This window comes from Natator depressus, chromosome 8 (genome assembly GCF_965152275.1).
Source record: "Natator depressus isolate rNatDep1 chromosome 8, rNatDep2.hap1, whole genome shotgun sequence".
Classification (NCBI taxonomy): domain Eukaryota; kingdom Metazoa; phylum Chordata; order Testudines; family Cheloniidae; genus Natator; species Natator depressus.
In genome coordinates this window covers 104,181,626-104,206,184 of record NC_134241.1, presented here as the reverse complement: position 1 = coordinate 104,206,184, position 24,559 = coordinate 104,181,626, and the positions used below count along the sequence as shown (strand labels likewise).

General features: G+C 47.1%; 1 protein-coding gene across 5 annotated transcripts in view; it reads left to right on the top strand.

Moving 5' to 3' along the window:
• The window catches only part of RNF220 (ring finger protein 220), a 329,460-nt gene that overhangs the window by 290,117 nt on the left and 14,784 nt on the right, over positions 1-24,559 (top strand). For all 5 annotated transcript variants that reach the window (XM_074961894.1, XM_074961895.1, XM_074961896.1 and 2 more), the window contains 5 exons: positions 457-543; positions 2,429-2,484; positions 4,797-4,875; positions 21,430-21,538; positions 22,907-22,981. In XM_074961894.1, the coding sequence (XP_074817995.1) occupies positions 457-543; positions 2,429-2,484; positions 4,797-4,875; positions 21,430-21,538; positions 22,907-22,981 (406 nt within the window). The remainder of the gene's footprint in view (positions 1-456; positions 544-2,428; positions 2,485-4,796; positions 4,876-21,429; positions 21,539-22,906; positions 22,982-24,559) is intronic.

Below are 24,559 nucleotides of genomic sequence, written 5' to 3'. Positions count from 1 at the left end.
CTCTATTCTGGAATTTAATTAAACCTGCACCAGCTGCTGTGAGTCAGCATCTCTCTAATAGAGGCAGTGGCACTGTGCTGACTGATGCCTGCAGAGGATCCAGCCCTAAAGTGTCTGTAAGCCAAGGTTGGTATTCTTCAACAAAAAAAAAAGAGAGAGAGAGATTGAGAATTTCTCTCTCTCATAACAGCTCTTCCCACATGTTACTATCAAAGGAATCTCTCCACATGGCCCAGGGCGTTACCTTCCTGTCTAAGTTTGTTACCATGTTGCCTTTGAAATCAAAGCTTCGGGAAGCTAGCTGTTGAGGTAGATTGTCCGAATGAACTCGCTCTGTATCCTTTGTAGCCAAAGTTAGCTGGCGGAGTGCCCCAGTGCCGAGAAACAGGCGTAATGCAGAGCACCCACTCCTCACCCTTGACAAGGCTGTATTGCTCCTTAACCCTCTGTGCTCAGGTACACAGAGGCAGATATCATCCCTTGCACCGGGGAAGAGCCGGGCGAAGCCAAAGAGCGTGAGGCACTCCGCGGTGCCGTCTTAAAGTAAGCACGTGGGCTTTGTAATGGTTTTCACCAAACTGGCTGGGTGTGAGTTGAAGGGGAAATCCCTGTTCAGCTAAGTGTGTGTGCGACATGGCAAGGGAGAGGCAAAGCCACCCAAGGAAACAGTCATGTGGCTTGGGCTGAATTCCCCACCCGTGCTGTAGGAAGGGGCAAATAAGGATATGGTTAGGGGTTCGTAGAAGTCCCTGCAAAGCACATTCCCCAGCTACTCTGGCCACACCCACTCCCCTGCAGTAGCTGCCTACTCTGAGAGCAACATTGGCCAGCTGCTAACTTCTGGTGGAGAAGACACTGTGGAGCTGCAATCCCTTTCTGGGCAGACCTTTTACGGCCGGGGGCCCTGAGCTCTGCCACTCCCCGGAGCGGATTAGAGTTGAGTAGATCTGTGTCAATGCGGCTGCTGCTTGCATGCCATAGCGCTCTGTGCAGTATGTGTCAGCTAGCACCGTGTATGGGATTGCCCGGGGTGGTGTAGAACAGGCCAGTGGACCCCTCTGCATGCAGCACGGAGTTGGGGCAGGTCTGCGCCGCTCCCTCGTGTGGCAGGCCTTTGTGCTTGGAGCCGAGAGCACTGCCTGGCTTGCTCCAGGCTGGGAAATGCAGGCAGCCAGAGCACGATGTGAGCCAGGCGCTTGGGGAAGTGCTTCAGGCAAATAACAAAATGACTGTTAACAGGGACGTAGGGTTGTTTTTCTAGCCCTCTGCCCTGCATGGAGATAGGGCTTAAATTTCCCCTCTGTCTCTTAAACTGAGTGGTCCTCAGTGAGGTCAAGGTTGAAGTGATTGATAAAGCAGTGGAATGAAGCTTTCTTACTGCTTAGCCTGTCACAGACAGTGGCTTGAAATTAGGTTCCACTCTGTAGAAACATGGGGTTCGCCATGCTGGATCAGACCGTTGGGCCTTCAGCAGTGGCCAATCGCTATGCTTCAGAGTGAAGTAGAACCATTCCCCCTCACCAGATGAGCACATTGTGATGGGGAGGTGGGAGGGGGAATCCCTTGCCAGTGCCTGCACACAGTAGTGGGGAGATGTGGTTTAGGGATTATAGCAGGAGCCTGGAACCTCCGAGGTCACATTCCCGTATGTGGCTCTGGCACTCAGACGCTGTATTGCCTTGTGGTCCTTGAATCCCTCTCCAACTCATTTGCCCCATCTGTAAAATGGGGGTGATTATACTTAATATTTGCAAAGTGCTTTGAAATTCTGGCCAAAGGCTCTGGAGAAATGCAGGGTGTAATTATTAGCTCATGCCTTGAAGCGGGAGGCTAGATTACCCTTTTAATGTAACCCTCTTAGCTCACAGAGCTGAAAATGTCACATAGTGCTCATAATTACCAAGGCTCCTTTAAAGATTCTCTTGTGCTGTTGTCTCCTTTATTCTGTTGGCTCACAAGTGACTGGTCATGGTTGCCAGTTCTACATGCTTTAGTGCAATGGTTGTCCCAAATTTGAAGCGTTATAAGGCCATGCCTGTGAGAAGGTGCAGTTATTCTTAGAGGGAGAGTCTGTTGTAACATAGAGAGAAGCCTTTAGCCATTAAGCCTTTTGCTTCTGCAATCTGGGGTGCAAAACTCAGCTTTAGGTTACAAGGGAAGAAATTTGGATCCAAAGCCTTCAGTCAACATCACAACCACTGAGTGGTTCAACACAGACTATGTGGGACAAGACCAGGGGGAGTTGCCAGCACAAAGCCCAGTTCTAGAGAAGGCTAGTCCCTTGCTTTGATGCCCAGATTTAAGTGGGAGGGAATGTTTGTATTTAAGCTGTTGAAACCTACAAAAACCAGTGAGGCTTGTGAGTGTTGTAGGAGCCACGGACTCTCCGTGACCTGCTTTCAGCATTGTGTCTCTTCTCTGTTTTTAGTGGTGGCACGCCCAGTACCCGAATAACGCCAGAGTTTTCCAAATGGGCCAGCGATGGTGAGTGTTAGATCCATAAATTACTGTTCCATCCTGAACATGAAGATCTTCTCTTGCTGGTTTGGATGGGGGAGGGGGTTTTATCTTACACTTTTTTCGAGTTGCAGCCACTTGCCTTTGTAGTGGTCATTGTAACTGCATGTCAATAGAAGCATACAGTGATCTTGTGTATACATAGTTCTTTGATCCCAAACAGTATCGTTAACAATACTCGGTACTTGCAGAACACCTTTATTCTGAGGATCTCAGAGGTCCCCACACATATTCCTCATCATGGGCCTTTGAGGGGCTGACCCCAAGGTGGAGACGTGCCCAAAGCCTTGGAGAGAGTCAGTCAGAGACAGGATTAGAACTCTGGCATTTTGGGCTCCCACTCCTGGGTTCTGACCATTAGGCCGCACCAACTTCCTGTTGAGCTGAATGATGTCATAAAATAGCGTCTGAATTAAAGGAACAAACCAGCTGGTGACTGCTTGGCCTGGTGACACAGGATGCCAGTTGGTAACTAGTGGGGTCTCTTGTGTTGGGAGCCATATCTTGTCTCTTGGCACTGAGGGTCAGACTGGAATCACATCTGTAGAGAACAGGGAGTTTTCTGGCCAGCAGTCCAATAGTGAGGGTGGTGTCCTGGGGGCACTGGCCTCTGTGGTAGGAGTGTCTAGTAGCATGGTATCTGAGGAGCCTGCCCAGCTGGTCAGGAAGTGTCTGTGCAATAATGGACATGGTAATGGAAGTTCTCCCTCCCCAGCAGAAACCACACTGCCTTGGGTCATCCTCCTCCATTCACTTAAGCAGCTGTCAGAGCTTCACTCCCCAGTGCCGCTGTTCGGTTGCTGGTGGCTTGACCCAGACACATGTTAATGCTGCCCTTTTTTGTTGCCTTCCCATTTTTAAAAGGACAAAGGAAATTAATAATGTCACCTCTGGTGTCAGCGTAAGAGAATACTGCCTCCTCTTGCTGTTACCGGGGAATTCTTCCGTTAGTCCAAGTGGCAGAGGCCTGTGCTTTTAGCATGGAAGGTCCTGGCTTCTGTCCCAGCTGAGGATACGTGGTGGAGGCTGCCCACAAGAATGATCTGCAACAGAGAAAATGGTTTGAGCTGTGATTTACGTTGATACTCATTTGGGTATCTTTGGGGGTTTTTTAAACCCATCGGGGGTGGTTTTATTTTTAAATGCCAGTGGCCCCCTGGCACATACCCAGCCCTACAATAACAAACTAGTGGGAAGTGTGAGCAGCCCCCCAGTAATAAAACTGGACACGTTCCCGCTGTAGAGCCCCAAGCACATCACAACACTGGGTAAGTGCTGTCATCCCTGCTTTCTGGAAGAGGGAATTGAGGGAGAGGGGTATTAGGAGACTTGCCCTCGGTCGCCCAGGGAGCGCAGTAGCAGAACTGGGAGTAGAATGCTGGGCACCTGACGCCCAGGCCTCTGTTCATAAGAGTCCACAACCAGGGGCTTGGGCAACTGCACGGTACCAAACCAGTGTGGGGCTTGGACCTGGGAAGGGGAAGAGAAGGGTGAGGAAATACGGTCTCACCAAGGGCATGATAAATAAGTGTATTAAATATTCCCCGTTCTTAATCACTTTCCTGTATGTGACACAGCACCCACATAGCTTCCTAAGAGAAGAGAGAATAAACTGCCTTAGATAAGGGAAATTGGAGTACTTACCACAGACAGTGAATTAAATAAATCAGCTCTCCTTCAGTAGCTGTATCGGAGGGTTGGTGAAGAAACAACAGCACTAGTGCTTGGTATTCGCTTGCGTTTCTATAGTACTTGTCACTCAAACACATCACAAGCTGCTCTGTGTAGACTCTTTGGCCAAGATTTTCAAAAGTGGCTAGTGACTTTGAGTGCCCCGTTTAAGATACCTTGTAGGAGCCAGATTTGCAGAGGGCAGGTGCTCAGCAATTTCAGTCAGGACTCTTTAAGGCATCTCTGGCTGTGTGCCCAAAATCCCTCAGTCACTGGAAAATCTTGGCTTTTTATTTTTTTTTCCTCTTGTGGGGGGAATTTCATCCAGTCCTGCCTTGCTGGAAACCCAGTCTGCATGGCTGCTGTAGCAAACCTTTTCTGAAATAAATCTTAGCTGGTACAACCAGCAAACGCCATGGGGCCATCCGTTGGAAGCGAGGCAAGGGTGGAATTTTCATTTTCCCTCTTGGATCTTAGGCCTTTCAGACAGCCAGGAACAGGCAGGCAGTGTTGGTTCTGGGAAAGTGACTCCTGGGTCCTTTGCTCCTGCACCTGTTACACATTTAGCTCTTTCCTTTTATTAAATGCCCTGTACCTTCCCTCCACAGAAATGCCCTCAACAAGTAACGGGGAGAGCAGTAAACAGGAGGCTCTGCAAAAGACCTGTAAGAACAGCGACATCGAAAAGTGAGTATAAAGCGCACAGTCCTGCCCATTCTGTGGAACTGAAGCAATTGCCCCCAGCTCTCTGAGCGTCAGGGTAACTCAAAGAGGCACGCACTGGCATATTTGGACCCTTGACCACTGAAGCAGTTATCCCTGAAATAAGCTACTTCCGTCCCAAACATCAGCATTGCATTATCTCCGCTCTTAGCTCCCGCTGTCTGAAGTGGCTGATAACTGGGGGTTCCACCATCATGGGGTGAGGCCTTCTGTTTTTCATGCTCCGTAGCAATTCCTCGTCCACAAAGGAAACACCCCACCTCTGTGTCTTGGCGCTCAGTGTAGTGATCTCCAGCAGGCATGTGGTATGGAGCGGGGATGGCTGTGTGCTTTATTGGTAAGCTCCCTGTGTTCTTCAGAATCCCTCTCCTAAAGGAAGCCCCTATGCTCTCTCTCCTTGCCCACTCAGACCCTGCCTTGGTACCTACTTATTCCATCCTCCTTCTATCCATGGGAAGGACTCGCACCAGCCCAAAGGCTGCCATTTGAGGACAAAGGCTGAATACTCGTCGCCATGGAGCCAGTCAGCATTGGTCCTTGTGTGAGCCAGAGAGGGTCACTACTAGGAGACACCCTGAGCCTCCATTTCCCAGGATCTGAGCATGTTTCATCTGCAGCCTTCTGCCCCTGATTCAGGAGCCTGCAACCCAGCACTTAAGCTGTGTGATGATCATCTCCTTCTCCAGCTACTTCCAGCCAGAGCATGCACGTACGCGTGGCCTAGGACGGAGCCATGTCATGCCCTTGGCACTGTTTGTTTCAGATTTCTCTCTTTTGGGGATGCCTTCTCCCCCCCCCACCTCAGAGTGGCTTGCCCCTTCCCACCCTCTTCCTAAAGGCTTGTGGGGAAACCCTGGCTGTTGGGCACCTGGCCGTGTGAGGGCCTCTGGAAATCCCAGCTTAGTACTCTCAAGATCCTCCACTGCTGCTGTGGATCATTTTAATTCCCTTTTTAAAGAGAAAGTCAATTATTGCCTAAAATCAACACTGAGCAGGCAAGGAATAAAACGGCTCTGAATGAGACCGAAGCAGTGGGGAAAATCTCTGTGCTTGCAGATTCCAAATAACTTTATCTCAGATTCGTTTGAAATCCAGTTCCTTCTCCTCATTGACCTGCCCAGGCCTGACTTCAGGTTTTGTGTCCCCTACAGACTGGAGACTTCTAACAGCTAAAGCTTTAAGAAGCACTAGTGCATGGTTAGGTGTTAGCTGAGGTAATTCTCTGCTGCCCCGACCTCTGGTCTTGGGATCTTTTTTTTTTCTGTTTTAAAACCTCTCTACCCATGTGTCCCAGACATGGGTGATCCACACTGCTCATACTCTGTGTAGATCTGATGTTTTCATGCTTCTCAATCAGTGGGTTGAAACCAAGACCATAGAATTTTGGGATTTGACAACACTGCAACAGGAGACCTAGCTTCAAAGTAGCTACTCTTGTGTTTTGTGTCAGAGGTGTTGAATCCCTTAGCAATAATCCATTGGCCTCTGTCTCCCCCTCCTTTGGTTTGTTGCCCATCCTTCCATAGGGCCTCCTAAGCTCTCCTTAGAGTCAGCGACTCTACCCTCCCAAATCCACTCCTGCTGAAAAGCTAAAAGGATTTGACCCTTTCCAGAACACTTGAGCTCAAGTGACAAATTGACCTTACCTCCTTGATCAGGTTATTAAAGCTTGGTCTAGAGTCTTTTGAAGGATCCCCAAGCACTTTCCAGACAACACATAGAATAACTACATTGTGAAATATGTGCATCCGTCCTGTCCCATCATAACCCTGCCCCAGTTCAACTCCCAGTCCTGCTGGAGCTGCTGGAAGGCAGGCAAAACTCCTTAGAAATTACAGGTAAAGCTTTACTGGCTTATTAACTCTTCCCAAGAAATTCCTCGTTTAAAGGAACGAGGAGAGCTGAGGTGCTTTTATTTAAAGGCCTTTATTTCCGTCAGGATCAGACAGTAAGATGGTGTTGGAGGTGGATTCCCACCTTCCCTTTTTTCCCCTGTGAGGTGTGTGTGTGTGTGTGTGTGTGTGTGTGTGAGATATAGTTTCTGTCCTGCTGTTTAAGGAGCCTGGATGCTCTGCATGTTTGCCTGCGTGGGGGGGTTTGAGTTAAATTAATTGATAACAGCGATCAGACCTAGAATCCTACAGAAAGCGGGGGAGGAGGTGTTTCATACTGTCTGGCTGCTTCCCACTCCGCTGAGGAGCCATGATATATGGTGACCCAGCCCAACAGGCTAAATTGATTCATCTCCAGTTCCTGTTTCTTAATCTGGAGCTAAATTGGTTTCATTTTTCTTGTTTGGGATGGCGCTTGCAGCAAGTTCTAGGCCGAAGCACTTTGCTCCGTTGTTCATAACTTTAATTTTTGCTTTTAAATCTGGGTGTTATTGATTGGTGTGTTAAGCTCCATGTAGCATCTGATTAGCATTTTAAAAAGTTTAGAAGCACATGGTTTATCACCTGTGTCAGCTGTGCTCTCCATTTCGAACAATGGGTAATAGAGTTAGTAGTGATTCCATGTATTGATCCTACTGTTATAAGAATGACATTCCTTCCCCCCATTCCAAAAATAAGTCTAGGCATGGAGAGTATTTTTTTAATTAGCTAATACGATACAGTACACTGTCCTTGTTTTGGCGTGCCGCTGATGTACTTTGGTTGAAAGTTAATGGAATTTGCACTTCAGGCTTCCTTAGAAGACACTCTTGCAAGCAAATTGACAAGCCTAGAGATGCAAGGAAAGTCCACACTGATTTCCCCACTTCCAGGTACCATGACAGGTCTCCATTGTTTCCCTTACCAGTGACCTAGCCCCTTGCATCATCTGTGTTTGAACGGCAGATGGTAGCCACTGGTTGACAAGATGGAACTAGGATTGGTCTGGGGACTAATATGCTTGGAGCATCGGGATCTAGTGGGACTTTCCAATCTTGACTCCATTAACTTTCTGAAGCAAGGCTGTTTAGTTCTAAAGGATTAGTAAAGGGGGATAGGGTAGGGAGAAGGGTGGCTTAAGTCCTCAGCAAATGAAACGCACCTCTGGTTGGACTGGAGACAGGGCTTTGCATTGGGCTTGGAGAGAGTAATCGATTCCTGTAACCGTTCAGACACACGCCCGGTCTCCTCCACTAGTGGAGATGCTCTGCTGGGACTTGTAGTTGTGTGTCACACTAGCTGTGAGCTGCAGAAGCTGTGACCTCTTTTCTCCCTTCCCCCTCCCTCCCAAGACGTTACCCAAGTAACCTGGCGCCATTTTGAAATCAGGGTTCCCAGGGGTTAAAAGCCAACATCTTAATTCAGAGTGCCAATGTTCAATTTTGCTTTCTGCCACCAAACTAGATTGCAGGCCAGCGAAAGAGTCTGGGTTAGTGGCCCACTGGGTCACCTCCCATTTGTTTTCCTCAATTTTGTGTTGTCATAAATTCATTCCAGTCCGTTGTGGTTGATCAGTTTATCTCAGTCAGGGCAGGGAGCGCTGCTAGCATGATATATGACATGAAACATTGTAGCCAGCCTCTCCATGAATCACTCCAGCTGTTTGGTGTCAGCATGAAAGCAAACAGGCCCAGGCTGCCGAGTGTTGACTGCGATGAGCTCAGTATGGGAAGAGACATGACGTATGAATGTTTATTTAATAATTCTCTAATATTTCCAGCGGAGTGTGGCTGTGCCTTTTGCGGGGAGGAAGCGGAGGGGAGGTTGAAGGGGGAAACTCTAATCTGTTGGGGTGGGTCATAAATCAGGCAGACAACATCATTAATCAGGGATGGAACAGAACTGGAAGGAGGTGGGACTCGAGCTGCCATCCATGCTGGGAAGGGGCTGTGCTCTTTTTTTCATAAAACAAATCTTGTTTTGGATTCCAGTTAGCGCCATCAGTGCTGCTCGCATAATAGCAAACCAGAGCACCAGGCTGTTTAAGCAAGTGCGCTACCTTTGCTATAAACCTTGCGATTTAAGCCCACCAAGCATTAAATCCCTTTATAATTATCTTCTTTATATAACACTTCATGCTCATCATGCTTCGCTGGACGAGCTGCTTGTTGTGTTTAGGAGAGGGGTTTAGAGAAGAAAAGCCATGGCGTTTGTTTTCTTTTCATTGCTCTTCCCCCTCCCCTCCCCCCCCGACCTTTCTGAAGCAGCTTTAAAAAAACACCGATTCCAGGGGGAGCTCGGCGGCCCTGGCAAAACTAGTGGAATTGAAGCAAACGAAGGTGCTGGGTTGACTTGGTGTGGCCTGAAGAGTCTAATCGCTGAGAGCAGCATGGGAAATAGCAATGGCTCTCTTCAGGGGGCTTCTCTCCTGCTCAGACATGACGCTGGAGATGGGAGCAGGGAGGGTGTGAAGTCGGAAGATTATCGCTGGCCTAAAAAGACAGATCTACGCTTAAATCAGCATGTTGAAGGGGACTGGAGAGAAGATGCCATGAATTCACACATCAGGATAATCTCTCCCAGCCCCAGCTCCGTAGATGTCGAACCATTAATGGGTTTTGGATGCCAATGCAAAAAAGCAGATAGAGAAGAGTAACAATAATACTGAGCTGGTGCTATAGTGGACATGGGGCTCTACAGAATAGGTCCCTGCCTGGAAGAATGTACCTTCAGAGGGCCTGGTGCTGCGGTTGGTTCCCCAGGGATTTGCCTGCACTGAGCCAAATGCAGGATTGAAACCCAAGTTAAGACAAAAACAAGAGCAGTGACCAGTGTGGGGATGGGCTGCGGCTGAATCCTGCAGTCACTGGGCAGAGGGAGGTTACGTGTCGATTTTTTAAAGGTTCTGGTTCTCCCTTGAAATGCCATCGCCAGTACGTAATAAGTGCACAGAACGTCTGCCACTGTGTAACGTTGCTCTTCAGAAAGGCTGGTGAATAGGTCTCAGGGTTCATGTAGGGTCGTTAATCTGTGTTAGCGTATCCCGTGGGGCTGAAGTTCAGAATGATTTTGCCAGGGAGGAGAGAGCCGGGCTGAGATTCTTAACTTAGCCCCTTGTCTTCGAGCTATGAAGAGAAATTGCCTGTACAGGTAATAGTTTAAAACAAAATCATCACCATGCCAACCTAGCTCTATCTAAATCCTGGTTAGTCTTAGTTAGCAATTCGTCTGCAGCCTGGTGGGGTATAAAACTCAGCAAGGCAAGCTAACCAAGGGCACTCAGAGCTGTCAGTGAGCCTGGTATCTCCCTTTACGCTAGGTGCACCCAAGAACATGGGGAATCTGCTTCCCTCGTTACACCTCCTCTGTGTACACATGTTCTGCAGCTGCCCGTAGTGGAGGAACTATATAATGCTTTAGATCCTAAAGGCCTCAGGCTGTAAGTCCGGGCCCAGAGATGCATTTTCCACTGAGTCCAGTGCCTGGCTCTGGGACACTTGTATTCCTCCTGCCACAACTAATCAAGGAAGGATGTTTTGTGTCAGAGGTGCAGTTCAGGCATCTTTGCCCTTCACGTCTCTCTCTTTTTTTTTTAAAGTTTCAGAAATGCTGTTAACTTTAATTTGCGGAGTTGCTTCTCGAGAGTGAGAAATCGATGGGGGGCTATCACAGTGTGAAATTCGACTGTCACTGTTGAGCTATAGAGTTAGCAAGATGTCTGAGAAGGTAAAAAATAAATCGTGGCCCAGCAAGTGCTCAGCTGTGCTATTTCAAAAGGGATATGAGGCTGATGGGCCGTTAGAGGGTATTTCAGTTAGATGGATGATGATTCCCTGTGAAATATTGGGGTTATTCCATAGGTAAGAGAAACTTTAGCTTATAAAACACAAACAGCTGCCTTCTTGCAGTTTAATTCTGCCCTTGGATGTGTGAGCAGCTTGTCAGAGAGAGTTGGCCCTAAAATCAGCCTTTTGCACTTAATGATGCCTCTGATGAGGGCCTCTTGACCCCATTGCATTGTTTGCAGTATTTCAAGGATTTGATTGAATGTTTTCTCCTAGATTGTAAGCTTGCTGGGGCAGGACTGCCTTCTTAGTGAGGGTTTGTGTGGTGCCTCACACGCAGTAGGGTCTAGGCGCCGCAGTAATACAAATAATAAATAAGAATTATTATTAATCATAGGCTGAATTCTGAGTTTGATCAGAATGTGCCCATATTCATTCAGCTCACTGGAGGATGGAGGCTTCAGCAGGGTGTGACCAAACACCCTGTCCTGGGCAGTGCATTGTCAGCTAGGCCCTGCTTCATTAGCAGACCTGGCTGTGCTTACCTGTTATGTACCAATTTTTTATGTGGCCACTATATAAAATAGTGCTTTAGTTTTGTGTGTACTAACTCCAGAAAATAAGGGGCTTAGAATATGGATTTCTGGCCCTCTAAGCTGTTTAACGGCTACCATGGTAGCATTCAGAGGTCACGGTCATGCTCTCCATTATGCTGGGCACTGGACAGACTCATAAAGAGAGTCCCTGAGCCAGGGAGTTTACCATCTAGTACATTTATGACTGGTACAATCTAGATTAACCCAAATGGGAAGGAGTGGTTGGAGCAGAGGGGGAAATGGCCCTATGGGTGGACCATTATTGCTCTTCAGCTTTGTCTCTTTCTGATGGTTTCTGGTTTCTTTTTGCCTAACACTTGGTTAAAATGCAATATAAGGAAACCTAATGTAAATACAATTGGCCCCTTCAGTGGCTTTATGCAGCCTTCTGTTCACAGCAAGGGAGCTGGCTGGCTAGCTGAAATGCCACCAATTCTGGTCCATTCATTCAGCACACAAGGAGACATTCAATAGCCTAAGTGTAAACGTTCCAGGGCAGGCTGTGTGATTCCAGGAAACTACCTTGGGGAGATGTTATCGTGACGCCCTGGTAACTCCCAATCAATTATCATTAATTGGCAGTTCTGCAAAATGTATCAACTAGAGGCTAAAGCCCTGAGAAAGCTGCAGAGCTCTTTGAATTCACGATGCTACTGTAGCAGCCTGGAAGATTGTAGATTACGGCCACCTTCGTTCTCTAATATAGAAGCGCGGCCTGTTTAGACTACAGATCTCTGCGTGACGTGCCCTGTTGTAATCCAAATAGGTTCATCCTTAGGGTGTGTCTACACTGGAGCTGGTGGTGCAATTTCCAGCTCTGGCAGATATACCCACATGCTAGTGCACTAGAAATAGGCATGTCTGGACAGTGCGACGGGGCAGCTATGCCAAGCGCAATCCTGTCAGAAACACTAGCTGCGTGCTCAGGGCAGCTGGCTCATCCCACCGCTCACACCATCGCAGCAACACTGCTATTTGTAAGGTATTTTAGCTCAATCCGAGCTAGCGCGCATCTGTCTACCCAGGCTGGAAGTTTCTGCTCCAGCTCTGGTGTTAGATATTCCCTTAGAACAAGATGGAATACTGTCTGCGGCAACCTGTCGTCTCCGTGTGCCGCGTTAAAGAGGAGAGCTGCATTTTCAAACGGCACAGGCTGTCCTTGGAGGCTTCCCCTGTGTTGCAACAGGGAGCCCGTGCATGAACCCTGCTAGAAATACTTTTAGCAGCACCAGTATGGGTAATGCCTTTGAAAGGCGACCTGACATATTAAAGTCTCAGATATAAAATTATCCATATTTGGGAATTTTGCCTAGAAAATCGCTTCCTAAAATGGCCACTGCTGCTTCGATAGAGAATCTTGCTGCATCAGAATAGTCTTCTGGGGTAAGACCTTTCTTTGATCGCCGCAGCTTCTTTGGTAAAGCAATGCAGTTGCATTTATTTTCTCTTTGGAACAGGGGACATAGTCTGTAAATCTGAATAAGGATGACCCCTGGAGTCTATCTCCCAGATTTCATGTAGAACCGTAATCACTCAAATGGCGCACTTAGAATTTTGGCATAGGCTCAGCGTTTCTCTAACCTCCTGTTTAAATCACTCTCAGTGGCCAGTGGATACTATGTAGCCCTACAGACGCCTCTAAACATGCCGACTCAGAGGCTCCTTGCATTCTGAATGTTCAGGAGTGCCATCTGGTTCCGTTTCGACTGGGGCTGGGCATGTGTCCTGATGAAATGCAGGCCAAAGAAATCAGTCAGCGCCTGAATTTACTCCCTGCTTCTGTAAAGATGTTGTTGGGCTCTGTGTGCAGGGGGAGTGTGAAAGCATAATTAATTCTTCCGAAGTTTAATTGTTTGGGGAATCTATACCCAGGTCCCAACTAAATGCAGCTTACAATGCTTCCCCGCGATGGTAAGCCCCCCTCAGTGATATTGCGATGGTGCATGCAAGTGTAAGAGAAATAATTCCTCTGCGGGGAGAAAAGAGACCATGTTTTTGGTTTGCATCAAGATGAAATTAGTCGGAAGCGAACTCCAAGCTTGGCAAACAGCTGCTGGTATTAACAAGTTGTGCAAGCAAGTATAAAATAGAGGCACTCGTGACTCCTAGAGCCTTGGCCCAACATGTGTGTGCCCTTGCATGCACCCCACTCCGAATCCACAACTTAGAACATGGAAATTAGAAGATGGAACATTGTATTATTCATAACTTGGCAACCAGGAGCCAGGGCACTTCGCCAAAATAAACTTTCCTCTATAATTACAGGTGAAGCAGCATTCTTTAATATCTTACAATACAAAAACATACATTAATCAAGGCAAGAGGGCTTCTTTTTTTTCTTTTTTCTTTTTCCCTAGAGGACAATAAATTAGCCTCTGTGCCAATATATGTGACAGTCCTTTACGGGATTATAAATCAGCCTTTTTAAGGGAGGCTAGTTTATAAACAAACCCAATAAATGAGATTTTTAGTTTGGTAATGGGGAAGCTAGCTTCTAAAATATTGACGTCTTGCCAGCAGAGTCACTTGCACACTGGCATTCTCAGTGACAGGCAGATTTATACCTGCTAAGGATCTGGCCCCTTCTATCTCGGCTGCTCATCCAGTGAAATAAAAGCCCAGTTTATCTGCCCCACTGGTAGCCCACACCTTCTGGGTTGCAAGTAGTCAGTCTGCCACAGATGTTTGACACTGGAATTCCTGCAAAGTCCTGAGGCTCTTAAACTGTGTGGTTGTATCACATTTGCCCCCTTTTAAAGCCCTCTGGATAAAAAAGTATTTATGAATGTAGAAGGTTCCTTTTTGCCTGGCTGTTGGTCACACGCTGTTTTACCTTTGGCTCCAATCCCGCAGTCCTGTCCACACGAGTGCCTGTGCAGAGCGCCAGAGACTTCAGCAGGACTCCGCATGGGTCTGCCCAAATGGATTGGATTGCAGGATCAGGGCCTTTACTGGTGAGAGCGCAGACAAAGGTGAATGCGGGTGACAGGCTAGCCTGTCAGCTAAAATGTTTTTTACTCTTTGGTCCCCAAGAACCGAACTTCACGGTTCAGAAGATGAAGTAGGCTGTGACCTTTAGATGGTGCAGGACTGTGGCTGGTATTGAGACTGACATGGGATGGGAGTGAGAGGCAAAGCTACCTCATCACACTGTGCCATTCCTGGATTCTGAATAAGTCCCTCCCTTACTATTTACACAGCACCAGAGCGATGCAGGGGCTTTACGGACTAATAAAACACCGTCTCTGCTCCGCAGAACTTGCAGGCTAGTTCAGATGTAAATTGAGCGGTAGGAAAGAAGGGGTTGCGGCAAGGAAGGTCGGTCACAACTGTGCTTGTGGATTTGCATTGTTTTGTTGGTTGCATCATGATTCTATTCAATCAAATCCATTCCCTTCCCCAAAAATTATTCCATTGTAGGCTAGTAACAGGACCCCTGCCCTTAGCGAGAGAAAATGGAGCGTGTTTTCTGTCCCTGTCAGCTTCTTGAGGAGAAGAATGAACAGTCTATTTAAAAACAATTGCCCATGAGTTTGTTTGAAGTACGGTAAATTCTCCCACCTGCCCTCAATGAAAACACAAATAAATGTGTAAGGAAGAGAAGGAAGGTCAGAATATCAAGTGTCAAAAGTAGCTCATGAAATTTTATTGTTGGTGCATTTAATCAGCGCTAAATGTTTGTACAAGGTACATACAAACCGGAGCTGTAAAAATTTATGGAATGTTCTGTACAGTGTGACTATTTATGAAGAAGGGAAAATTTATACCCAGCTGAAATAAACAAACCAGAGGGATGTTTTATGGAGAGTGCTTGATGACAGAGTTCCTTCAGTGAAATCCAAGGGAGGTGGAGCCCTTTCAGAGCCTGCCATGCCGAAGGCTTCCCTGTCCCTCATGTTGTTGTGGTTTGCATCACACCCTGGCTTCTGAATACACAGGGAATTGCATGCAATGGCATTCTTCTCTGCCTGTTATGTGTAACTGTCCTGTGCAGTGAATCCCTGCAGAACGGCTGCAGTAGGCATCCTGCAGGGATGAAGACTTTTCCCCCTACACACAGCTCTGATTCCTGAGCTCATCTTGATCTGACATCTCTTGCCGTTTTTCCCAAAGGGCAGTCTGTCGTAACCTGTTGCGAAGGGTTAACAGAAGTGAGTCACGCTGACATCAGCATTTTTTTTTTTTTTTTTGGTCAAGTATTTTTTGTCGAGAACTCAATCCTCGGTATATTGAGAGATTCCAGGGCTGCAGAATCAGAGATAATTTAATTAACGGAATTGCTTGTGATTGCCCACTGGGATGTCAGGTGGGAATTGCTTGGTTTAATTTGAAGAAACAAAGATCGCATGCATGCAAACATTTTACAAATGACCACGGGATGTGGAGGGCGGGTTGGGGGTCCGGGGGGGGGTGGGGGGGGACTTGACTCTCCTAACCCATGATAGCTGAGTAATGGTGCTAATTGACTTACACACGGATCATTTTCTCTTGCGTACTGCATCCATGTCCTTCTGCTATCCAGTACCTGAACAGAGCAGGTGTTCAGTTGGGGTTTGCTAAATAGTAGTGGGGAGGAGTGTGTCTCTTTTTCAGTGCAGAAAGAAAACTTCTGTGAACAAGCTCCAGAAATATACTTCTGATGCTATTTTTAGGTACTCTCCCAAATTCTGTATCCCCAGTTTCGTAAAACTCCTTCCTGTCTTGCAACAGACACAGCCGCCTCGGCCGTGGATGGCTGCATGGCTGTCTGGTTGACCACAAAATCCAGTGACTAGACCATGAATGGCTTTGGTCAAAGCTTCATCTTCAACGAAGCTTTAGGTGCCTCTTTCCCCTGCTACAGGTCACACTGCTGTGGTTCTCCAGCCAAAGGGCAGATACTGTGCACCTGTAAACATTGTGAGCATAGGACCCTCTATCTTGAAACTGAGTGAGGCAGCTGTATGGTGCTCCTGGCCTTTATTGGCTACAGGATGCAAGAGACAAGCATGTGCTGAATCCCTACCACTGGGAGAGGCAAAGGGAGACGTGGCAGCAAAGCAGCGGGCAGTGATGTAGTGATGACGAGGTGAAATGCTGGTGCCAGAGGCCGTACCTAGACAGCATGTCCTCACAGCTTCAGTAACAATAGTACGTCCTAGATCTCTAAGTAGTTTACCAAAGTTGGGGAGCCTGGTTGTCCATGTGGGTGAAATTTTAGAACTGGCACGCCGAAGGGTCAGATGACTCTCCCAGTGTCACACAGCAATAGAGCTGTGGCTGGAACCTAGGAGTCCTGACCTCCCGTGCCGTGCACTGTCTGCTAGTTATTCTGCTTTCTGTGGCCAGCAGGACAATTGTACATGACCTGCTTTCACCCAGCAGTGCCCCTTCAGTGCCTGACTCCCTATCCCTGGTATTACTTGCTTCTTAAGCACTGCACAAGCCACTCCCAGCCTGCTCCAGACAAACAAGTGTAAGGGGTGGGAGGTGTCTGATGGAGTTCCCAGCTTGCCTGTTGCAGGAAGAATTGCTGTTGAGTGATGCTTAGCTTTAGGATACATGCAGCTGGTTGATGGTAAAATACGTCAGTTGAACAGCCGGTGTTCTGAGGGGCGTGGCCGCTGCTGGAGCCAGGCACATGGGAAGTGACTCCTCTCTTTACCCTCCTTGGCAGAAGCTTTAGTTTCCTATGTATTAAGGTTCTCCTGTGGACCTCATTTCCTCCCTTTCTCTGGAAGCAGCAGTGTGATAGCTCTCATTTTGTTTGGACGCTGAGCCTCGGGTCCTTTGTTTCTGCTGCTCCAGGAGGCTTTCCCAAAATCGCAACCGCGAGATGGGCACTTACGGCCAAATACTCTCTCTCGAGTCACGAGATGGGGCAGGGTCTTTTCCACTGACTAGATCCTTAGGGTTTGTTCTGAGGTAGAGCTTGACGGGGAGGAATTGGGAGGTTAAAGGCTCTAGTGGCTGAGCTTTGATCAGAGCTAGGAGAGGTTGCACTTGTTAAAACTCCCTCTCTACCGAATGCACCCCAGCCTTGTTAATAAATGTATATTTAACAATGTCTGGAGCATATGAAGTGATAATAACTAAATCGATAGCTCCCACATTGATTGTCCAGGATCCTTCCAGCGTGACGCACACAGCCGTGTGGTAATTTTCCACCTAACTAGCGCCCTGATCTGCAGCCCTCCTATTGATTGGCCATTGTATCAGGCGGGTTCTGAGTGCTATTGCTTCTCTCTATTCAGCGTCCTTTTCTGCTTTCATTCATTTATTACTGGACAGGCGCAATTATCTCAGCGACTTTCCAAAATTGGCTGATGGGATCAGCCCTTTCAACTTCTTTAAACAAGCCATTTGCTATCCCCTCCCGTTGTTGCACTGGTAAATTTCCCTTTCAAACTCTGACTCTGGTTGGGCTGGGACTGAGAGAGAAACACTCTCTCTTTTAATGTGAACATGGAAGAGTTTGATTAGCACTGAAGTTTTCCCTGTCACCCATCTCTGCTTGGTTACCTGGAGAGGATCTGGTTTCTGGCAGAGCTCAAATGCCATCAGAAATCTCCTCATGCCTTCCATGAGATAGAGGGGAGAATTCACCTCCAACGTCGTCTCGCTGTATCCTTCAGCATTCAAGTGCAGCAGTGCCCAGGTCAGGTGGGCAAATGAGAAGGCTCTTGGCAGCCTTAACATTGGTGGCCCATCCTGCATTGCAGGCTAGAATTGGAGCTGTGAGAGCTCTGCACGGATTGTGTCCAAAGAATGCTCTGTACTGATTGTTCCTAACCCCACATAGGCCTGCAGTACCCCTTCCATCTGCACACTCTTGAGCTCTGGTTTTGCTCAGAAAAGTGACTCTGAAGCTCCTTTACTGCCCAGATCCATTTCCACTGTAATTCCTAGCTGCTTGCTTTCCTGCCACACCCAGGGTTTTTCATCGTGTTGGCTCTGCCCAGCCAACGTGGCAGTGGGAGAAACTAGCTAGATTCCATTCTGCTTATAAAGAGTCAACAGAAAGATGGCCATCTAAGTTATGTTTCCAGAGCCTTGACTAGAGATGGTGATTACTAATACACAAAGCAACAAGTACATGGGTGTTCTGGGACTGCTGCTTACTATCCCAGTCATGGTGGTTTCGATGGCCCCTGCCCCAAGCCACTTGCTGTGTCTACCTGTTAGCTCACAATTTGCTAAATAAGTGCTTTGGGACAGGGACTGGCTTCTGATACCGGTGTTACTAGAGTACATAGAATAAATTCTACATTCTCAGATTGTGGGTTTTTCTTGCCATTCTTCTGATGTGGAAGCTGCATAGATTTGACCTGAAATTAACTTAGAATGAATTATAAACTGCTCCACTGTTCCTCAGCAGTGAGCTCCTTTTCTATCCACAGCCCCACTGCAATATCTTGTAAAAGGTTTTAAGAGGAAAGTAAAAGGAGCTTAGTTATGTCTACACAATGGAAAGGCCTGTGTTTCTCCTCTTCCTCTCCACGCTTCTCAGAAGCTCTCATCTTCCATCCCATTTTCTCAGTGTTGCTGTTGCTGTCTGCCTGTTTCTCAGTTGCCAGCTAACTCTTTCTGTCCGCCTGGCGGAATCATGAACACGTCCTTGCCTGTCCTCATGACAGAGCCTGTGTGACAATATATTGCTGCCTGTCAAAAATGACCCCAGGCAAATGGGCAAGCAGGGCTTGCAAAGCTGCTTTTAGATCTAGCTCCTTGATATGGTGTCTGCAGCTTTGGCTTTCCGCTCCGTCCCCTCTCCTTTTCAGTGACAATAATCTGAAAAGTGAGACTTCATTTATCAGAAACCTGTTGCATCCTGTCTGTCCTGGTGCAACGTGTGGCATTCATGTCCCGAGCTACCAGGGCCAGTATCCCAGCAGCGGCAGTGCGCCTGTTTTCAGATTCATACATTCCAAGGCCAGAAGAGACCATTATGATCACCTAGCCCAGGCGTTCTCAAACTGTGGGTTGGAACCCCAGAGTGGGTCACAAATCCCGTTTTAATGGGGTCTCCAGGGCTGGTTTAAGACTTGCTCGGCCCAGGGCCAAAGTCAAAGTCTGAGCCCCTTCAGCCCTGATTGACAGGGCTCAGGTTACAGGCTCCCTGCTAGGGGCAGGGGGGCTCAGGCTTTGGCCCCGGCCCCGCCACCTGGGGTGGCAGGGCTCGGGTGGGCTCAGGCTTTACTCCCCCCCTCCTGGGGTCATGTAATAATTTTTGTTGTCAGAAGGGGGTTGCGGTGCAATGAAGTTTGAGAACCCCTGAGAATCTAATCTGACGTCCTGCACAAGACAGGCCATAGACTTCCCCGAATAACTCCTAGAGCAGGTCTGTTAGAAAAACACCCAGCCTTGATTTAAACATTGACAGTGATGGAGAATCCGCCCCGACAGCTGGGACATTGTTCTAGTGGTTACTTACTGTCATGGTTAAACATTTATTCCTTATTTCCGGTCTGAATTTGTCTCGCTTCAACTTGCTGCCGTAGCATCGGGTTATGCCTTTCTCTGCTAGGTAGAAGAGCGCATTATCAAATATGTTCCCCATATAGGTACTTAGAGACTGTAATCAAGTCACCCCTTAACCTTCTCCTTGTTAAGCTAAATAGACTGAGCTCCTTGGTTCTATCATTGGAAGTCAGGTTTTTCTAATCCTTTAATCATCCTCTGGGCTCTTCTGTGAACCCTCTCCAATTTATCAACCTCCTTTTTCAATTGTGGTACCAGAACTGGACACACTATTCCACCAGTGCCAAATACAGAGGTAAAATAATCTCTCTACTCCTCCTCCTCGAGATTCCCCTGTTTATGCATCCCAGGATCGCATTAGCCCTTTCGGACACAACGTCACACTGGGAGCTCATGTTCAGCTGATTATCCACCATGACCCCCAAATCTTTTTTCAGAGTTACTGCTTCCTGGGATAGAGTCCCCCATCTTGTAAGCATGGCCTACAGTCTTTGTTCCTAGAAGTATATATTTACATTTAGCCATATTAAAATTTACAGTTTGCTTGTGCCCAGTTTACCAAGATATTCAGATTGCTCTATATTAGTAAACTGTCCTCTTCATTATTTACCACTTCCCCCAATTGTTGTGTCATCTGCAAACTTTATCAGGGATGATTTTATGTTTTCTTCCAGATCATTGATAAAAATGTTAAATAGTGTAGGGCCAAGAACTGATCCCTGCAGGACTTCACTGGAAACACACCTGCTGGATGATGATTCCCCATTTACAATTACATTTTGAGATCTATCAGTTAGCCAGCTTTTAATCCATTTAACATGTGCCCTGTTAAATATCTCTATAGTTTTTTAATCAACATGTCATGTAGCACCAGGTCAAATGCTGTACAGAAGTCTAAATATATTACATCAACACTATTACCTTTACCAACCAAACTTGTAATCTCATCAAAAAAAGGTATCCAGTTAATTTGGCAGGATCTCGTTTCCATAAATCCACATTGATTGGAATTAATTATGATCACCTCTAGTCAAATCCTTTAATTTATTATTAATCAGGTTCTTTATGACCCGCTCCATTATCTTGCTCAGGATCGATGTCAGACTGACAGGCCTATAATTACCCAGGTCAGTCCGTTTACCCTTTTTAAATATTGGCACATCATTAGCTTTCTTCCAGTCTTCTGGAACTTCTCCAGTATTCCAAGATATATTGAAAATCAGCATTAGCTGTCTTCTGAGCCAGCTCTTTTAAAACTCTTGGATGCAAGTTATCTGGACTGCTTATTTCAAAATGTCTTTGTTAATAGCTTCTATTTAACATCCTCCTTAGGTACTAGTGGACAGGAAAGAGTGCTGTCACCACCATGTGATATGACTACTTTTTGCTCTTGAGAGAAACACACCTTCCCAGCTCTAGAGCAGCACTTTGAGCTTTGTTGGGATGGCATTGACCTGGGGCCTCTTGCAGTGATAGGGAAAGAAGGGAGTAAAGGGGCATGACTCCTGTTTCCACCATTTAGTTTCTGCTTAAACACGTTCTGTATAATGTTACCTACCCAAAATCCTTCTCTTTTTTCAGATCTCTGCAGAGGCTTTACATGCCAGTGTGTTTGCCAGAGCTTCTGGCATAAAGAATGCAAACCATAGGCTTCTTAATAACCCTCCATTTCAAATAGTCCTTTGCATATGCTGAATTTGTTTCTTTGGACCTTGTCACTGCATCTTCTGCACCTACCAAAAGGACCATGAATTTAACTTTTGTAAAGCATTACCAAGTAGCCCTGACTTTCATCATCTCTTGCAGAATTACAGAAGACTCTGCAGTGACAACATTTGAAGCGTTAAAGGCTCGTGTCCGGGAGTTAGAAAGGCAGCTTTCCCGTGGAGACCGCTATAAATGTCTCATTTGCATGGTGAGTAGCACTCCAGTTGTGGCAATGAATCAGAAAACGTCTCGGTACCTTTCACTTGTCTTTGCTGAGGTGGGGAAAGGGGTGAATCCTACTAGTTTGGTAAGGTGAATCCATCCCTGTCCTTACACAAGGAAAAAATCTCTTCCTTTTTCTGGCTAAATGCGTTGCAAGTTTCTTTCCAGGTGTTTCTGTGTGTGTGTATCAGTTATATCATTTCATTGGTGTTTGTAGCAGTCTGTGTTAAGAGCAGAAATTTCTAACTTCATGGGACAGCATTCCCCTTTCAAATTGACCATGCAGACTCCCAAGTGCTGCGTTCTCCTCTTCCTTCATGTGCAGAGTTGCACAGGCCTAAGGAGAGGAGAATGCCTGATTTGAGACCCTCCATGTGGCTTGAAGGCAAGAATTTTGCCTATGCGTTTAAAAGTTGCCTGTGTCCTGTTAGTTTTGTGTGTGTTGTCGCTTTGGCTTCCCTAAAGAAGGGCTGCAGCTCCCTCTAATGGCTCAGAGCCTGAAGCTTTTTGCCTCTCTCGTCTGGTTTTATTTCCGAGCTCTGTTTGTCCCATGGGTCAATAGAAGAAGAAAATGTTGCTTGGATGGAGTTGCCAGTGAAACGGCTGGTGCAAGATGGATCAGGCAGACTCCCATCTCTGATTCTAGGCCTGACGTACGGTCGGTTGCTGATTCCTGCCCTCATTAATAAATCACTTGAAAAGACTAGCGCCCGAATAGGTGCTGCTGAAATGACTACAGTATTCTTGGTAGCTAGTTAAGCTATTCTAGCAGAGTGGGCAGCTGTGATGAGAGTTAATCTTATCCCTTATCGCTGCTCTTGCACAATCTGGTGACCTTTCCATTGGAATAATGGTACGTGGGCACAACTTCCCTACTATAAAAGACCCATGGAATAACCATGGCTGGCCCAGGTCTACTGACTCAGACTCACGGGGCTATAAAATTGCAGTGTAGACGTACCACTCTAGCTAACCAGGCTGAGCCATGTCACCACCAGGTGGGTTATGGACTTCTGTCAGGCAAAGAAATGGCCTACAGGAGACTTTCCACCTCTGTTACTCTTGAGCTAAAGTTTAGATCCCTGCTTAGTTTTCACTCAGTCTTGAAGTCAGTGAGAGTTTGCCTGATTTCTGTGCTTTGTTTCTGCCTGATGCATCACACCTGGCTCACTGTATATGGAGCAACTCCTGAGCTGTGTTCTTATTAAGATGGGAGGAATGGGAAGCGTTTACTCTGGGTAACTGCCCTCTTCTCCTGCCCCCTCCCCAAAGCGAATACTCTGGTGACATAGTTGTAGGCTGGGAATCGGCCAGCCTTTTATGTGACGAGAATGTCTTCGCTTTTTCTCTTCAGGACTCTTACACAATGCCCCTGACTTCCATTCAGTGCTGGCACGTGCACTGTGAAGAATGCTGGCTGCGGACTCTGGTGAGGCACTCGGCTGCTTTCTCATTGACTCGTAGACTTCTCCCTCTCCCCAGACATGTACTTACATTGCAGGGGAGGTTCTTGCTTAATAGGAAATGGGCTTAGTGGGGTTCTGCGTATGTGGGGTGCCCAAACTTTTATTAAACACACCGGTCAGATTTAAGTCCTTCCGGTTTGATATCATTGGGCGGAGCTGGGCTTGAGTTACCCTCCCTGAAGAGTGGTCCTGCTCGCTCTTTACTCACTGATGGGAGGGCTCAGTGCTGGAACAGTGCTGCGTGTGGAATTCCTATTGACTTCCAAAGGAGTTTCATGCACTGTGCAGCTGCAGCTTGGACCCCAGTTTAGAGCCACTTAGCTGGGATCCACTGGCCTGTGCAGCACCCATCGGTGCTGTTTCCTTCCCCTCTTCTGAATAATTGAAACAGCATCATGCAGTTTTTAACTAGTGTGGTTGATTGTCTGGAAAATTGGGCACTATTGGAAGTGTAGAAGAGGTGGCCCAGTGCCCCCAGAATTTGCGTTTTTGTTAGTTTCAAAGGGACACGCTTGCGTTGAAATTAATATTTTGTTAAAGTGATGCCCTTTCCTTTTCTAACCCTGACTTTTATTATCCCCTGCTGATGTTGACCATAACTCTCATTTCACTCAGCCTGGGCAATGGAGATTTGAGCTAGTCACTTTCACTTTGTGATGCTCCGGCATTAGCAGGATGCTACAGGGTTGGGTGGCAAATGATGTACGGGGACTAGCACTCTTCTAAAAGCTGCTGCTGTTAGGTCCTGTAACGTCTTATTTTTACAGAACACACTGTAAATTTGGAGCTTCAGCTAACCTGGCAATGGGCCTTTAGATACTGCCTGTTAAATATTTTGGCTGAGAAAAGTTACTGGGATGGTGAAATGTCTGCAGCACTGGGTATCAATAGTAACCTCAGTAACTCGACTGTCCCGGGGCTGTATTTTCTAGCTATTCAGCTACACCCCTGTCACTACTTAGATTACGCAGGCTTTTTTAGGCATTTAGGAGCACATTGCAAAAGACTCTTGCACAGCTACGTAGCAGTAAGGTGTTCAGATGAGGGTATGCACCGCTGATCCTAGGTATAATCCAATTCTTCAGTGCTGGCTGCAAACGGAGAATAGAGCATTTCTATTCCATGTTGGATTTTATTCCTCCGTTTCCTTCACCCCTCTGCTCCCCGCCATCCCAAGATGGTCTTTTAGGCCAGCAGCTCCTATTGTGAGCCCTTCAGAGGCTCAGGCACTCTTCAATTTCTGTCAAACCCCTTTGTTCCACTGACAACTTCACAGCATCCTGCGGCCTGCAATAAGACTGAATCCCTAGAAGATTGTGCTCCTGGAATTAAGGGGTTAACGTTCACTTTTCCAAGGAGAGGAGTGTTTAAATTTGGTCTCACCCCTCCTTCCCCACACTGCTGTGTGGTGGGGTAAATGGGGACTGGGTTTGCTGTGTATTGGCCACGCCCAGAGCCTGGCTCTCACCAGGCAGGAGGGAAGGGAATATTCCAGCAGGACGTAGGGTTAGGTGCTGGCACTTGTGTGGGGGAAGCAATTA